This window comes from Oryx dammah, unplaced genomic scaffold (assembly GCF_014754425.2).
Source record: "Oryx dammah isolate SB20612 unplaced genomic scaffold, SCBI_Odam_1.1 HiC_scaffold_4, whole genome shotgun sequence".
NCBI classification, from domain to species: domain Eukaryota; kingdom Metazoa; phylum Chordata; class Mammalia; order Artiodactyla; family Bovidae; genus Oryx; species Oryx dammah.
This window is the reverse complement of record NW_024070188.1, coordinates 19,550,656-19,567,799: the sequence shown is the minus strand read 5'-3', so window position 1 is coordinate 19,567,799 and position 17,144 is coordinate 19,550,656. Positions and strand designations below refer to the sequence as shown.

Below are 17,144 nucleotides of genomic sequence, written 5' to 3'. Positions count from 1 at the left end.
GAAAGCAACATACAAATATTAGGTACCAATCAATAAGGAAGGGACAACTAAAGTTATCAACGTGGAGAATAATTTTCTTCCACAATCCAGAAAGTTTTCAGATAAATGAGGGTTATATACACAGAAGGAATACATAAAGAAAAACTTGTAAATAACAGTATTCATGTAATTATACAAGGAATTAAAGAGTGTTCAAGAAATAAGAATTCAATTATAGACAGAATGAATATGTTTAAATAGGAAAAAACTTTAAAATTCTGTACAACTAAATCAGCAAACTTTCAAAGAACATAACTGATTAAAGTTTGTTTTCCAAATATAATAAAACTGGATATGTATGGAACACATGTGTTGCTCTTCATTATCAGAACCTCCTTTTGTCGCTAGGGGAATCTATCCTTCCTATGGGTCCAGGAGGTCTCAGCAGGGCTTCAACCCAACTCCAGGACTGAAACGTTCACTAAAGCATAAACAAATAAGGTCATCTCCTTCTGTTGACCATGGGGACTGGTCAGGGGCAGGCACATGATTAAGGAAATCTCAGGACTTTTAAAGGAGCTCCTAAAAAAGGCCATTTCCAGTTGCACATATACCTAAGAGGGTGTGCACATAATACTGAAGAATTACCACACAAACAGAGCAAACCCAACAGAAAAAGAGAAACTGAGCGCCAGTGTCAACAAGGTCCGTTCGGAATCTGGTCATGACTGACGCTAACATTCTCCTGGGACTTTTCAGTCACATGACTCAAGAAATTTCCATAGGCCAGTTTGAGTTGGGCTTTCTGTCACGTGCAACAGAGATCAATACACAGATTCTTCTTGTCAACATGCACACCGAAGGAATTACAGTGAGTAGAAGCCTCCTCCCTGTAATAGCTACCCACACTTACTCTTCTCTCTAATCCATTCTTTATGACACTCCAGAGTCAACTTATTAAAATTACAAGTATGAATATGAGTGTCAGCTCTACCCCCATGCAACTGTCCACATATTTGTACCTAGCATCTTCCAAATGTTTTCTGTTTCCTTCAGGATAACTTCTAAAATCTTTCAAGGGGCTTACAAGGCACCTCAGCATAGCTCCTGCCTAACTCTCTGGTCTTGGTTTGGCAAAACTCTCCATGGCTTTTATATTCATTGGGGGGTAAGAGAGGCACTGTGGTTAAGAATTGAGTTCTGAAATTTCACTGCTAGGATTGGAATTCTGGCTTTACCCAATTACTATGTGACTTGAGCAAGTCACGTAACATTTTGTGATTTAGTAACCAGTATTTACTGCATGGGATTATTTTGAGACTTAACAATATAAAGGAGAGAATATACTGAAACAATGCCTGGGTCATAGTTAGAACTAAATAAGTATTATTATACTATAGTTACTTTTGTACTTCATCTATACTGGCATCCCTCCAATTCCTAGAAACTTCTCATGTCTCAAGGCCTTTGCGGGAGCTATCCTCAGTTTATTCTTGTAGTGAACTCCTGTTAATCACTTACCACCATTCTGTAATTTTTGCTGAATTTCTACTGAAAATTTTGTCAATAATCTTTAAGCATTTCCTTAGCCTCAATAACTGGAATGTATATTCTCCTCTTTATGGCTTTTACACATGCTGCTAAATTCCTTTCCAGAAAAATCATGATTTTATATTCCCATCAGCAGCTTTTGGTGTTTATTTCTTTACCCTTATCAATGCTGCATGGTCTTATGTTTTGCTTAATCATTGTTAATTTTATGGTAATGAAATGACATCTTACTGATTTCCAGTTTTCAAATGATAGTGATATTAAAATTGTTTTCCATGTATTTTCTTTAGCCCATTTAAAAAAACTACAGTGCATTTTTCTTACTGCTTTATAAACAGTCTTCTGGTGTTAAAGTCTTAAATTCTGTTACTCATATAGTTTGCCAATCATTTATTCCACCCTCCCCGTTTTTCCTCTCTCATAGTTTTGTTGGTGGCTCCACAGTAAAGAATCTACCTGCAGTGCAGGAGATGCAGGGGACACAAGTTCAGTCCTTGGGTCGGGAAGATCCCCTGGAGAAGGAAACGGCAACCCACTCTAGTATTCCCACCTGGGAAGTCCCATGGGCAGAGGAGCCTGGTGGGTCGCAGTCCATAGGGTCGCAAAGAGTAGGGCGCGACTGAGCATGCACGCACAATCTGATATACGAAAGTTTTCGTTTTAATTGTACAAATATTGTGTTTTTAATTCATGACACCGCCATGATATTTCAAAAGGCCTTCTCTGTCCTTTTATTTTTGTCCCTGGTATTTTCATATTTTATTTATATTCATGATTTAATATTACATTTCAATGCTTAGCCCATCTGGGATTGTTTTGGTACCAGGTTGAAGAAGGAATCTAACTTTTATTTTCCTCTTCTCTTCCACTGATATGTAGTCTTAAAAAAGTACTGTCATCCACTATGATTCAGATTAACCCTATTAACTCTAGCTTCTGTCCTACTGGCCTACTGACATGATGGGAAAGTCCTCAGCATTCTTGATTGAATGACCTTTCCAGGCCTCACAGTCTGACTCTAATCACTGTGTGACATTGTGAGGCACTTCCAACCCTCTTTCAGTATTTGCTTTCGCGGTTTTCTAATATCTATTCACCCTTATTCTCATGCTTTGACTCCTCCTGTTCAGTTTTGTTCCCTGGCTCCGTTAGTTCAGTATTGGTACTCCTCTTGTTACCAGCAATCTTCTCATCAGCTGTCCTTGGGTGAACTCTTCTTCTTAAATGGCTTCAAGAACTGCCTGATCTTTAGCTCCAAATCGACACCCTAAACTGAGTTCCAACAGAGAAGTCTTAAAATCACTTCAAAGTCAGTATATCTAAGCAACTCAGTGTCTTGCCATTCAATGTGTTTTTTTCCCTGTAATTCCTGTCTGGCACTAGTGGCATCATTAGCTATCCCAGACACCTAAGGAGACACCTGGGTCTCCTTCTCTGACTCACCACACCAAACCCCATAAATTTCATTTTAAAGCTTTTTAATTTTTACATTTTATTGACATACAGTGGATTTCCAGTAATATATTAGCTTCAGGTATACAAAATAGTGACTCAATATAGAATTTTAAATAAACTTTAATAAATAAAATTTTAAATAAAATTAAAATTGTATAGGTTGTACTGTTTTAAATTTATTACAAAAATAATGACTATATTTCTACATGCTATACCATATATCCCTGTAGCTTGTTTATGTTATACATAGTAGATTGTACCTCTTAACCTCATACCCCCGTCTTGCCCCTGCCACCCCTCTCCCTACTGGTAACCGCTAGTTTGTTCTCTGTATCTGTGAGTCTGTTTCTGTTTTCTTTTCTTTTTTTTTTTTTTCTGTTTTCTTTTATATGTTTGTTTGTTTTCTTCTTTTAGATTTCACATGTAAGTGATAACTAAGAATATTTGTCCTTTTTTCTATCTGATTTATTTCACTAAGCACAATTTTTTGTGTCCATCCACATTGCTGCTAATGATAACATTTCATTCTTTTTTATTGTTAAGTAATAACTGAATTTTATGTATACACACATCTTCTTTGCCCATCCATCTGTTGATGGACCCTTAGGCTGCTTCCATACGGTGGCTATTATCAATAAAGCTGCTATGGGCACTGGAATGCATGTATCTTTCTGAATTAATGCTTTTTATTTTCTTTGGATATTTACCCAAGACTGGAATTGCTGAATCATGGTAGTTCTATTTTGGGTTTTTGTTTTTTTTTTTCTGGTGTGGTCAACACTTAACAAAAATTTTTTTTTAAATTTTAATTGGACGCTAATTACTTTACAATATTGTGGTGGTTCTTGCCATACATTCACATGAATCAGCCATGGGTGCACATGTTATTTTTAGTTTTTTGACGAATCTCCATACTATTCTCTACATTGACTGCACCAATTTCCATTTCCACCAACAGTGTACAAGGGTTCCCTTTTCTCTACATCCAGGCCAACATTTGTTATTTACAGACTTTTTGACAGTAACCATTCTGCCAGGTAAGACGTGGTATCTCATTGTTTTTGATTAGCATTCTCTAATAATTAGCGATGTTGAGCATCTTTTCATGTGCCTGTTAGACCTTTTTCCAAAGAATACATGTGGATGGCTATCTAGGTCTTCTGCTCATTTTTGTTTACCTATTTACTTACATTTTTTCTACATATATTCCAGTATATTTCATTGTATGTTGTGTGTGTATGCTAACTCGGTTCAATTGTGTCCGACTCTGTGACCCCATGGACTGTAGCTCACCAGTCTCCCCTGTCCATGGGATTCTCCAGGCAAAGATACTGCAGTGGGTTACCATCCCCTCTTCCAGGGTATCTTTCTGACCCAAAGATTGAACCCATGTTTCCTACCATCTCCTGCACTGCAGGTGGATTCTTTACCACTGAGCAGCCCATTCTGTTCATTTTTTGACTGGGCTGTTTTTCTATATTGAGTTGTAAGAGCTGATTATATATTTTGGATATTAACCCCTTATCTGTCATATCATTTGCAAATATTTTCTCTCATTAAGTTGTTTCTTTTTGTCAATGGTTTTCTTTGCTGTGCAAAAGCTTTTAAGTTTAATTAGGTCCCATTTGTTTATTTTTGCTTTTATTTCTTTTACCTTAGGAGACAGATTCAAAAAATATGGCTACTAATTACATCAAGTATTTACTGATCTACTACCATTTGTCAGCCAGCATAACAACTGTGATAGACCACTGTACAACAAACAAATCCAAATGATTTTCATTTTAACAAAATATTGAAAAAATATATATAGACTTCAAAAGTTATTTTCAGAAGAAAATCAACAGCTTAAATATTTTTTAGTGTATTTATTTATTTGCCTGAACCACGTCTAAGTTGTAGCCTGCAGGATCTTTAGTTGAGACAAACAGGATATCTTAGTTGTGGCAATGTGGGGTTGAACCCGGGTCCCCCGCATTGGGAGTGAGGAGTCTTAGCCACTGGACTACCAGAAAAGTCCCCAAAATCAACAACTTAAATATTACAAGAACATTTTCAAAGACCATAATGGTCAGATTGATTGATGATTCAGCTTACACTTTTGCCTTCGGGGGTGATTCCAAAGTACCATTTCATAGGATTACACGGTTATCTTTCACCTGAGATTTTAAATTCACTAGCTTCCCTTACTATTCTATTATGATTCTGGAATTCACGAATTTATCATCTGAATACATAGTTGAACTATTTATGTTTTTAGGCTATTTCACTTGTAAGGGTATCAAGATCTATCAACTTATGAAAATAGGACACTCTCCAATTTTTTCAAAAATGATCACTTTCAGTCTTTACAAACTACCCCGCTAACTCTTTCTTCCTGTCTTTCCATAAATGTTCCTATTTTCCATCCAATAAATATATAAGTGGAAAAAAATCTTTATTTAAAAGGCAAAATTTTCTGACTTGGTATTTTTTAAAATGCAGCTATATGTGATTGGCAAGAAGCACATATAAACATTAGGATGCAGAAAAACAAAGTCAGTAGATTAAAAATATATGTATCAGTCAGCTTATACAATATCAAAGACTAACCAAAAAGAATGATTCATTAAGTAGCTAAAGCAATTTTACATTTGTATGCATATAACAAAAGCCTCTAAATATACAAAGAAAAAAATGATAGAATGTAAGAAGAAATAAGCAAACCCATCATCACAGTATCAGTTTCTAGAAGCCGATAAATCAAGAAGATAAACCAAAAAGAATACAAAATATTTGAAGAAAACAGCTTAAAATTCTGCTTTAATGAACGGGAATATAAATTACATTGCATTAAACAAGTGGATGCACTCAGAATATTCAACTTCTCTCATATGCGAGGTTACTATGCTTGCCTTAAGAAGTTTCACAAATTATTTTCATATGAACCACAATGTCATTAAGGTTAAAGGCACTTTGATCTCACACAGCTCTTCCAGAGAACAGAAAGGGCACAAGTCCTACTTCAGTTTATACAGCTAGTATAACGTTGACTCCAAAACCAGAAAAGGATGGTATGAAAAAGGAAGAGCACAAAGCAATCTGATTGAAGCCTAGGCTTAAAAATCTGAGAATATAAAGAAATACTATGCTTAAAAAAAAAAAGAACAGGAAATTAACATGTAATACAGTTTTATTAACTAAAGTGCAGATTTTGTTTAAATGTCACAACAGTTTATGCTCGTGTCCATTACTTTCATACCTTATTTAAGATTTCGCATTGTATTTAGCTGCAATGAGCAGCTTCAGCTACATGCAATGAATCCTGATAAATTTTCTTTTCATTTTTATTCTGTTACAAATATTTTCCTTTCTACAACTTCTTAGACATACCATCACTTAAAAGGGGACATTTAATTTCCAAATACATGGGATTTTTAAAGTATCTTCAATATTAATTTCTCATTTTGATATTAATTTCTCATTTAAATGCTTTCTTCTCTGCAATCACTTTCTGTGTTTTTTCAGTCTTTTAACTTTATTGACAGTTTCAATGGCTAAGTCAAAGACCTCTCTTGAGAAATGTCACACTCCATTTGAAAATATGTGGATTATTTTCAGGTATCTTTTGATACTGATTTCTAACCTAAGTCCACAGTGATAAAAGAACACACTATGATTTCAATAGACTATGAAATATTTGCACATTGTTTTATGTCCCTGGATATGCTTCAGTGTCTCCTGGTTTATAGCCTATGGGAACTTGAACAGAATTTGTATCCTGCTGTTGTATGAAATTATATAAATCATAATTATGTTGAATTGTTCCTAGTGCTTTTCAGGTCTACTATATCCTTCTACTTTTCTGTCTATTCATTCTATTATTTTTGAGAGTTTGATATTGAAACTCCAACTAAAAATATTAAATTTATCTACTTAAAATTAATTGTAATGTATAGTGAAGTAGTGAAAGTCACTCAGTTGTGTCCGACTCTTTGCGACCCCATGGACTATACAGTCTATGGAATTCTCCAGGCCAGGATACTGGTGTGGGTAACCTTTTCCTTCTCCAGGGGATCTTCTCCACCCAGGGATCAAACCCAGGTCTCCTGCATTGCAGGCGGATTCTTTACCAGCTGAGCCACAAGGGAAGCCCAAGAATACTGGGGTGGGTAGCCTATCCCTTCTCCAGGGGATCTTCCCAACTCAGGAATCGAACCGGGGTCTCCTGCACTGCAGGCAGATTCTTTACCAACTGAGCTATCAGGGAAGCAAAAATCTTAATTCATCTATTTAAAAATAATTGTAATGTATAGTGGAACTATAAAGAAAATAAAAAATTATAATCTGGCATGGAAAACTAGGACTTCTTCTAGAACTTCAAGGTTGATTTAAAATTATAAAATTGATTAATGTAACCAGTCCATTGGGTCACAAACAGTTGAACACAACTTAGCTACTGAACAACAACAAAGGTACCACATTAAGTTAAACAAAAAGGAGTTAGATCCCAATAGATGCAGAAAAATCAACATCAATTTGTGATTGTTTTTTAAATTAGGAAACTAGAATTACAAGAGAAATTTCTAAATCTGATAAAGAGTATTTACAAAATAAAACTTCAAAGAAGCATCATAATTAACTGTGAAATATTGACACCCTTCATTTTAAGAGCTGGAAATAAAACAAGAATGCTTATTATCTCTGGAGATCTTAGCCAGCAAAGTAAGGCAGGAAAGAAAATGCCCCAGGGTGAAGGGAAGGTAGATGCGTACGAGGGATGAGTCAGGCATATTCTTGGGGAGCCATTCTAAAATGGCACTACAATATTACCAGGGTGCTAAAACATAATTGAGAATGTACCCAGAAGGAAAATCAATTATGTATTTAGCAGAACTCTTCTCCGTGAGGTAACAGTAAGTAGGTTGGAGGAATATTTAAACCACTTGGAAGAAGGGGGAGAACTCCAGGGCACTTGCATGAGAAACACAGATGGTCACTAAACCACCTTTTAATGAGAGAAACCACAAGGATCACAGACCCTGAGGGAGGTGTGCAGGGGATGATCCTGAACAATCGAGGACAGACTGAGCTAATATCAGGAACAATCTAATTCCCTACTGTCCCCTAAAGCCATGCTTGGAACCTTTCCCTGAATAAATGTTTAAAGATAATTACATAATACCAATTGCAAATCATTAACCTGCCTGGGGCACTCATGTTTTGGTGTGGTTTCTGTGAGCAGGAGAGTGATGAGAAAGTAGGACTTAAAGACTGTTTTGGCAAGATGAGGCTAGTGAGGTAGGAACAGCTGTCAAGATGAGATGCGTCAAGAAAACCACTTGCTTTAGGAACACCAGTCTAGAAGCCTCGTGAAAGATGAGCTGGAACAGAAAGAAAAGAGGCCTTGTTCCAGCTGGGCTGTTGGGGGACACAGGTGAGTGAGGACAAAAGAGAAAAAGTGATGAAACAAACAGTATTACAGCCTTTCAACGGTCTTTACATTTATTTTATTCACAACTTTTTTGATTTATAACACTTTATAACAGCCTATTCCTAATCTTTTCTTTCCCAGGCTAAACAATACTATTTTCATATGGAATTTAAAAGTGTAAAGATTTGGCATAGAGAATATGAAGTCAATGTTTTGCAAAAGAGTAAAAAAAAAAAAAAAACCTCTTGTTTTCTTTCTTTAAGGGGATACTGTCTTCTGTTTTGCTTTCCCCCGCAAAAGCACCTTCCTCCAAATTTAGGTGTTTTTTTTAGTTGTTTTTGTAGTAAATTTTTACCTTGTGAGATATAATCAATGTACTATGAAAAATTCAACATCAAAGAAAGTTTTTGATTATATTTACTCTACATATGTTACCTTCCACACAGGCTCATCTACTTACACGACGTTAGCAAATAAAGTACTTGCCTCTTGATTGGCTGAATCCAGTCTGTCTTCCAATTCTTCCTTCAGGTTTTCTAGCTCCTGTTGAAGCTGATCTTTATCCTCTTCCAGGTTTAGTTTTTCCTTTCTATGTTGTTCCTCCAATTCCTTACAAAAAGAAATTTTAAAAAATTAATAAAACTGCAAATATCGTATACTTCAAAGACTCCAAGAAAAAGATTATTCTGTTTTAAATTGATGCTTTGCTCTTCAAATTAGCATTATACTTAAATAGTAATATCAGAGTTAACAATGAATCTAATTAATCCTAGGGGCTTTGAGTCTATCATTCTAAATCACTTATGATGTAGTAATTAAATCATTTTTTAAAAATGGTAAAAATATCTGCCTAATCTAGATCAAGCTGAAGTCCAAAAAAACAGAAATGTGTGCTATAAATGATAATCTTGTGAGATGAGAAAAATTCTAACTCTTGAGTTCATAATTCTTTTATACTGACATAAAAATACAACAACTATTAACACTTCTGGAACTCAGTGCTCTAGCACTGGAATTTAGTCAAGGATTAACAAGGAAAAAATTAAAGTAGCTAAAGAGCAATACTAACATTGATACTGAAGAAGACCAACTATCTGGCAGGCATGCTGCTCACTACTTGGCATATAAAAGGAATAAGACATAGTGCCTGCCCTTAATAAGCTCATTAAAGAATATATGATTAAAATGAGTTGTAACGGGGGTTGAATGGAGAACTAATAAATTGTGGCTTGGTGTGAAACTTCTTTTTTTTTTTTTAATTTATTTATTTTTAATTTTTACTTTACAATTCTGTATTGGTTTTGGCATAGATTGACATGAATCCACCACAGGTGTACATGCGTTCCCAAACATGAACCCCCCTCCCACCCCCCTCCCCACAACATCTCTCTGGGTCATCCCCGCGCATCAGCCCCAAGCGTGCCATATCCTGCATCAGACATAGACTGGCAATTCGATTCTTACATGATATTATACATGTTTCAATGCCATTCTCCCAAATCATCACACCCTCTCCCTCTCCCTCTGAGTCCAAAAGTCCGCTATACACATCTGTGTCTTTTTTGCTGTCCTGCATACAGGGTCATCATTGCCATCTTTCTAAATTCCATATATATGTGTTAGTATACTGTATTGGTGTTTTTCTTTCTGGCTCACTTCACTCTGTATAATCGGCTCCAGTTTCATCCATCTCATCAGAACTGATTCAAATGTATTCTTTTTAATGGCTGAGTAATACTCCATTGTGTATATGTACCACAGCTTTCTCATCCATTCATCTACTGATGGACATCTAGGTTGTTTCCATGTCCTGGCTATTATAAACAGTGCTGCGATGAACACTGGGGTACATGTGTCTCTTTCAATTCTGGTTTCCTCTGTGTGTATGCCCAACAGTGGGACTGCTGGGTCATAAGGCATTTCTATTTGCAATTTTTTAAGGAATCTCCACACTGTTCTCCATAGTGGCTGTACTAGTTTGCATTCCCACCAACAGTGTAGGAGGGTTCCCTTCTCTCCACACCCTCTCCAGCATTTATTGCTTGCAGATTTTTGGATCGCAGACATTCTGACTGGTGTGAAGTGGTACCTCATTGTGGTTTTGATTTGCATTTCTCTAATAATGAGTGATGTTGAGCATCTTTTCATGTGTTTTGTTAGCCATCTATATGTCTTCTTTGGAGAAATGTCTATTTAGTTCTTTGGCCCATTATTTGATTGGGTCGTTTATTTTTCTGGAATTGAGTTTCAGGAGTTGCTTGTATATTTTTGAGATTAGTTGTTTGTCAGTTGCTTCATTTGCTATTATTGGTGTGAAACTTCTACAGAGAGTTTCCTAAGCATAGTTTGAAGGAGTGGACCAGTAAGAAAAGGTGGTGACGAGGGAGATACGACAGTCTAGGCAGAAGAAAATGCATGTGCAACAACCATGGAGGGAACAAAGAGCGAGAACAAAGCATATTACAAGTACGTCTACAGTGTAAGGTGAGAAGACTAATATTAACAAACAGTATTCTGTGCTGGCAGTCCCCAGGACAAACCCCCGGTTGATGATTTAAGGGGATGTCTCTCAGGACTCAGCATGGATCTGTACTCACAGCTATGATGTATTATAGCAAAAGGATACAAGGACAATCAGCAAAGAGAAAAGGCACCGCAAGCAAAGTCTACAGAAAACCAGACTCAAGCTTCTGAGTCCTCTCACACAGAACTCTCCAGCAAGCTGGGACAACGCATGTGAAATGCTGTCTACTAGGAAAGCTCACGAGGGACCCAGTGCTGGGTTTCTTAGTGGGGGCTGGCCACATAGGTACCCCCTTGATTAGTACGTTCCACAATTTCAGACTCCAAGAATGAGAGCACGTGTTCAGCATAAACCATATTGTCTAGTTAAACAGTTTAGGCACAGTGAGCCACTCTCATCAGGAAATGGTGAGAATTCTCATGAAAATCAACTTCCAGACACCAGGCAATAGCCAATTTTGCACCACATTTTCTAAGAATGGCATTTGCAAGGCTACTGCGTTATCTCTTTTCTGCGTGGATTTTCTGTATTTTCATACCCTTTCTGGTAATTAAGTCATGAGGGATGGTGAAGTCACTTTTAGCTAAGAGTTCTTTAAAAGATAAAAGGACACTGGAGAAAGATTATTTGGAAGGAGGATGGTTTTAGCTTAGGCTCAGACATAAACTAGCTGGGCAAGAACTAGAAAGCTTTTAGGAAACTGTAAAATGCTATTATATAAAACATGTAACAATTATCATTAATACATGCTGACACAAGGTGGTGGCTAAATGCCTTAGGGTTTGATATCTGAGACCGGATTCAGGTCTGACTGACTCGTCCTAGCTGCACGTGCTTAAGCACGTATTAACCCCTCTGGGTCTCCACCTCTCTTCAGTAAGATGGGTACAGAAATCAAACCAATAGCAGCCCTGCAAGAACTAAATGAAAAAAAAAAGTATAAAACACCACTACAGTGTCAGGTAAACACAGTAAGAAATACTAACACTTATTTATCACTGTATGCTCAGATGCGTCTCGGTTCCTAACACTTTATCTCACTTAATCCTCAGGGATATTACAAGATGGATCTTTTTAGGTTGGTACAAAAGTAACTATGGTTTTGGACCGTGAATTTTAAATCATTATAACTAGGCTCAACCCCATCTTTATTAATCAAAATGGAAACTATTACAATCAACACACTTTTATTGTTTCCAATAAGAAACAATTTTGTTTATTCCTATAGCATAAAAATCCGTGCTTCAGAATTCAACGAACTCTTGGAAAGTATTTTCTGCCTCCTGCTGGTTATGGGAGCTTTCTCCCTATGAAAAATTGTTGAGATGCTTGAAGAAGTGGTAGTCAGTTGGTGAGAGGTCAGGGGAATATGGCAGATGAGGCAAAACTTCATAGCCGAATCCATTCAACTTCTGAAGTGTTGGTTGTATGATGTGAGGTTGGGCCTTGCTGTGCAGAAGAAATGGGCCCTTTCTGTTGACAATGCCAACTGTAGGCGTTGCAGTTTTTGGTGCATCTCATTGATTTGCTGAGCGTACTCCTCAGACGTAAGGGCTTGCCAGGATTCAGAAAGCTATGGTGGGACCAATGGGCAGCAGGCCACCAAACAGAGCCATGACCTTTTCTGGTGCAGGTTTGGCTTTAGGAAGTGCTTTGGAACTTCTCTGTCCAACCTCTGAGCCGGTCGATGCTGGCTGTCATATAAAATCCACTTTTCATCACACGTCACAATCCAATCAAGAAATGGTTCATTGTTGTTGCACAGAATAAGAGAAAACAACACTTCAAAGCAATGATATCTTTTGGTTTTTCGTCATCTCATGAGGCACCCACTTATCGAGATTTTTTACCTTTCCAATTTGCTTCAAATGCCAAATGATCACAGAATGGTCAACTCTGATTTTTCGGCAACTTCTTGTTGTATGAAGATCAGCTTCACTAATCCTCTCAATCGGTCGTTGTCTACTTCTGATGGCCTGCCACTGCACTCCTCATCTTCAAGGCTCTCATCTTCTTTGCAAACCTTCTCAAATCACCACTGCACTATACATTCATTAGAAGTTTCTGGGCCAAATGCATTGCTGATGTTGCGAGTTGTCCCCGCTGCTTTACGGCCCATTTTGAACTCAAGAAAATCGCTTGAATTTGCTGTCTAATATCATTTCTATAGTCTAAAATAAATATAAACAGCAAGTAATAAATCATTAACAAAAACAAAGCAAGAAATGCGCATTACAATGATGTACAACATAACCACATTTATTTAAGAATGTATTCCAATATCAAATAGCAAAGTTCAACAACGTAAAACCACCATTACTTCTGCACCAACCTAATATCTTCATCTTCAAGTGAGCAGCCTCAGGTATAGCCTTTGGGACCCAAGAAAAAGCAGCTAGTAAGCAAAGGACTCAGTGTTAAGGCCCCATCTGTCAGGTATCTTGCTTTTTCTACTATATAATTACTGTCTGTCGTGTATTACAATTAGCAAGCTTATTACTTAATTAAGGGCAAGAATAAAACAAAAAACAGATCATTTTCCCAGGGAAGGAAACTGTCTCCAGGAGAATAAGCGCTCCAACTAATGAGGCTTCCTGAGGAGAAACCGGTGTTGTTGTCTGATGAAGAGACAGCTCAAGATCAAGGGAGTGTTTCCATGATGGCTATACAAAGTAGAAATGCCTCATACCAATTTAATAAACTACAGCCCCTGTAGGAACTTTTATGTATGTTATTCTTTGAACTGAGATTTTCAGTGATTAGGAGATAGCAACTAGGTCATTATAGAAAGTCCACCAATTCATAATACAATGCGAAGCTGAAGTTTTACCCACCATCTGCAGTTTTTTCTTATCCCTAATCGCATTACTGTGGACAGCCTCAATTGCCATGTGGTGCTTCCAAGCTAATTCTTCCAAAGTCTTAGAATGGGCTTCATTCAACTGGGCCACCTCCCCTTCCAATCTACTTTGCAGGTTTTTTAGCTCCATCTCATAATATTCTTGCTGAGTCTTCTTTGCCTCATTTACTTTCTAAAATTGAACAGAAATAAAAGGTCAATCTGCTTTTTTCATTACTGCTATTAGTATTTTAAATATTCAGTAAGTAGGTAAACTTGGATGAACTGAATGCTACAGGATTAGACCATGGTACCTGAGAATACATCATTGGGTGTTCTACAAGGTGGCACAGCCAAAATGAGTAATTTTAAAGACAATGATAAAATACACTATTATTAGGTTAGAATCAAGTGTGAGTCAGCACTTCTGCAGGCTTAAGAGAAAAAAGCTTCCTCCATGTTGAAGTGGTACACAAAATGGCTTACCAATACCCACTCAAATGATATTAGTTGATACAACTGTATCAACAGCCAAGTATAGACCTTTTAAGCATTAACAGTCCAATGATGAAAAATGTCAAAAGACTGTGGCAATGAAATTTTTTAAGTTCTATGAAAGGAGCATACATCACATGTTGTGAGAGTATACAGGAAAGGAGCTTAACCTGGATGGGGTGGGAGACGATGTGGGGGTATGTGAGAGAGAGAGAGGGAAAGAGGTCAGCAAAGGCATTCCAGAAGGGAACACAGCTGAGCTGATGATGATGACACATTCTCTCATTTAATTCTTACAAGCCCATCAGGAAACAAGAGGTGAGAAAATTTCAAATCTAGATCTGATGTCTAAAGCCTGCATTCGTAATCATGTCCAACATTCTGAAAGCTGAGAAGCAGCTCACCAGGTGGTGAAGTCGGGGAGCTAGATGGCCATGCGGCTGAGCAGGGTGGCGAGAACACAGGATTCGAGGCTGGGAGCGGAGAGGGAGGGAGGCTCAGAAGCAGGCAGGGTCAAATGATGACCAGACGTCTTTATGCTAAGGACTCTAGAGTCTCTTCTGATGGGAATGAGAAATCACTGTGATTTAAGTGACTGATATTTAAAAAAAAATTTTTTTAATTTTTATTCATTTATTTTTAATGTTTGTTGTTTAAGCCACCCAGGCTATGGCATTTTGTGATAGCAGCCCCAGCAAACTAAGACAGCTTGTGAAGGGGAAGGAGCAGAAAGGAAACAAGGACAGGAAGAACTCTGGGGAATACCTGAACTCAGGGAACAGGAGGAGAACAAGGAGCCAGTGAGGGAAACATGAGTGACTGGGGGAGGAGGAGAGCCAGGAGGGGCCAGCATCACTGAGACAAATGCTGGGCCAAGAGCAGTGCGTGCTGCTCAGAAAATGGGTACGGCTTCTGGATGTGGTGGTGGTGTTCCCACTGATGCCTTAGGATCCAGTTCAACAGAGCGGAGGTGAGGTGGGGGGAGTCAGACAGAAAAGAGGAAATGGAGGTACTGGGTGAAGGCTACTCTTTCAACAAGTTATGGGATGTTATGGAAGAGAAGGTGACAAAGTAAAACTTGAAGACAATGAGGTTGAAAGGTGTTTGAATTCTCTCAAGGGGCTGCTGCAGAACCCCTCCTTGCTGCTCTGTAAGACTCTTGGAAGACAGACACACCTCCTCTGACAGACACACCTCCTCTTGGTCACTGATGCCTCCTGGGTGGGCAGAGCCATCCTGCCATCTGGCCTCTATGGCAGCTGCCATCTACCTGCCTCCTGGCCCAATCTGCGGGTCTCTGGAACTACCCAGGAGGAAATACAAGGTCCTCATGTCACAGAAAGCAATGTAACATAGAGGTGGAGATGTGGATTTGGGAGTCTCACAGCCCTGGGTTCAGGTTTCCAGCTCTGCCACTTAGACATGTGACCACGGGAACCATGAGTGCATAATGTCTGTAAGCCTTGGTTTTTCCATCTGTGAAACGGGAGTGATAAGGTAGAACCTATGTTACAGGGTTGCTAAAGATGAGATAATATGCCCCCAAATATTTAGCAATATTCCCAGCCCACTGTAAATATTTTATAGTTGTTAGCAATTATTTTACATTATAAGAGATTGTAATTATTCCCAAGGCCCAATAAAGGGGGAAAGCCCTAGGAAGATTCTTGAATGTAAGGCACTGGACTTTCTTTCCTGTTAAAGCCAGAAAGTATAGATAGAGGAGGCAGAAAGTCCCAGCCTCCTCCTCTCTGGCCTGGGCCAGCCTGGGCCTCAGCCTTTCCCTTCCAGCCTCCCCTACAAGGATGGTGGTATGAGGGGCTCAGGACTCAGAGCAGTATTCTAGGACTGGATCCCAACCCCTCTTCAGCTCTCTCTGACTTGGGGTCCCCAGAAACCAGAGCCCCTACTTGAATACTCGGATGCAACATTTTAAGGGTCTTTTCATTTCACGGCTCAGACATGAAGTGCCCCTCATCAGAGATCATAGCGTCTCCCTATAGCACTGCACCAGTCAGGGTCCAACCAGAGAAGTGGGGAGGGAGGGAGAAAGGGCAGATCTGGCCTAGGTGGACGGTTTGGGGAGCTACCACTGAACAAGTTATTGGAATGGATGAGCTTGTGGAATGAGTTGAGAATGCAAGAGGAACACCAAGGGAACACAGACGGAGGAGGGAAGCTCCCAGACAAGACTGCAGGGCCAGGGAGACAGGAGCAAAGTGTGAGAGAACCAAAGAGACGCTTGTGAATCAGACACAAGTCAGTACCACAGGAAGACAAGATCCCCCAAGTCCAGCAACCAGAACGTCACTGGAGGCTGAGGCCGAGTCTGTGGACTGGTAACAAGAGAAGCCAGTCCGGGCCAGGTGTGGAGTGAGCGGGAAGTGAGCAAGGCGAACAGACATTTTTCAGTACGCCTGCTGGTTGAAAGAAGGAGAAAGAGTGTTTCAAGCTCCCACCTGGTATCGCAGATATGTGAAAAACTGCAACACATATTCAAGCAACTACTCTACATATGACATGTTTTATTTAATTTAGAAATTCAGTATGTTGGTATATGTATTTTCAGGGCATGGTTCTTGTCATCCTTTTCAGTTTTACAGACATTTCCTAGGTGTAAACACAATATGTTTCATGAATAGAAAAGTAAGTATGATTAACTGTAATGTACCTTTCATTTAGGGGCGTCCCAGGTAGTGTGGTGGTAAAAATACCTGCCTGCCAATGCAGGAGACATAAGACACATGGGTTTGATCCCTGGGCCGGGAAGATTCCCTGGAGGAGGGCAAGGCAGCCCACTCCAGTATTCTTGCCTGGAGAATCCCATGGACAGAGGAGCCTGGTGGGCTACAGTCCACAGGGTAGCAAAGAATCGGACACGACTGAAG

General features: G+C 38.8%; 1 protein-coding gene across 10 annotated transcripts in view; it reads right to left on the bottom strand.

Annotated features, from left to right (window-relative positions):
* The window catches only part of FAM184A (family with sequence similarity 184 member A), a 123,927-nt gene that overhangs the window by 49,592 nt on the left and 57,191 nt on the right, over positions 1-17,144 (bottom strand). For all 10 annotated transcript variants that reach the window (XR_005720770.1, XR_005720769.1, XM_040238410.1 and 7 more), the window contains 2 exons: positions 13,757-13,954; positions 8,885-9,007 (listed from right to left, as the gene is read on the bottom strand). Coding sequence is in view for 8 of the 10 variants with exons in the window: in XM_040238410.1 (XP_040094344.1) it covers positions 8,885-9,007; positions 13,757-13,954 (321 nt within the window). In the remaining 2 variants the exon portion in view is untranslated. The remainder of the gene's footprint in view (positions 1-8,884; positions 9,008-13,756; positions 13,955-17,144) is intronic.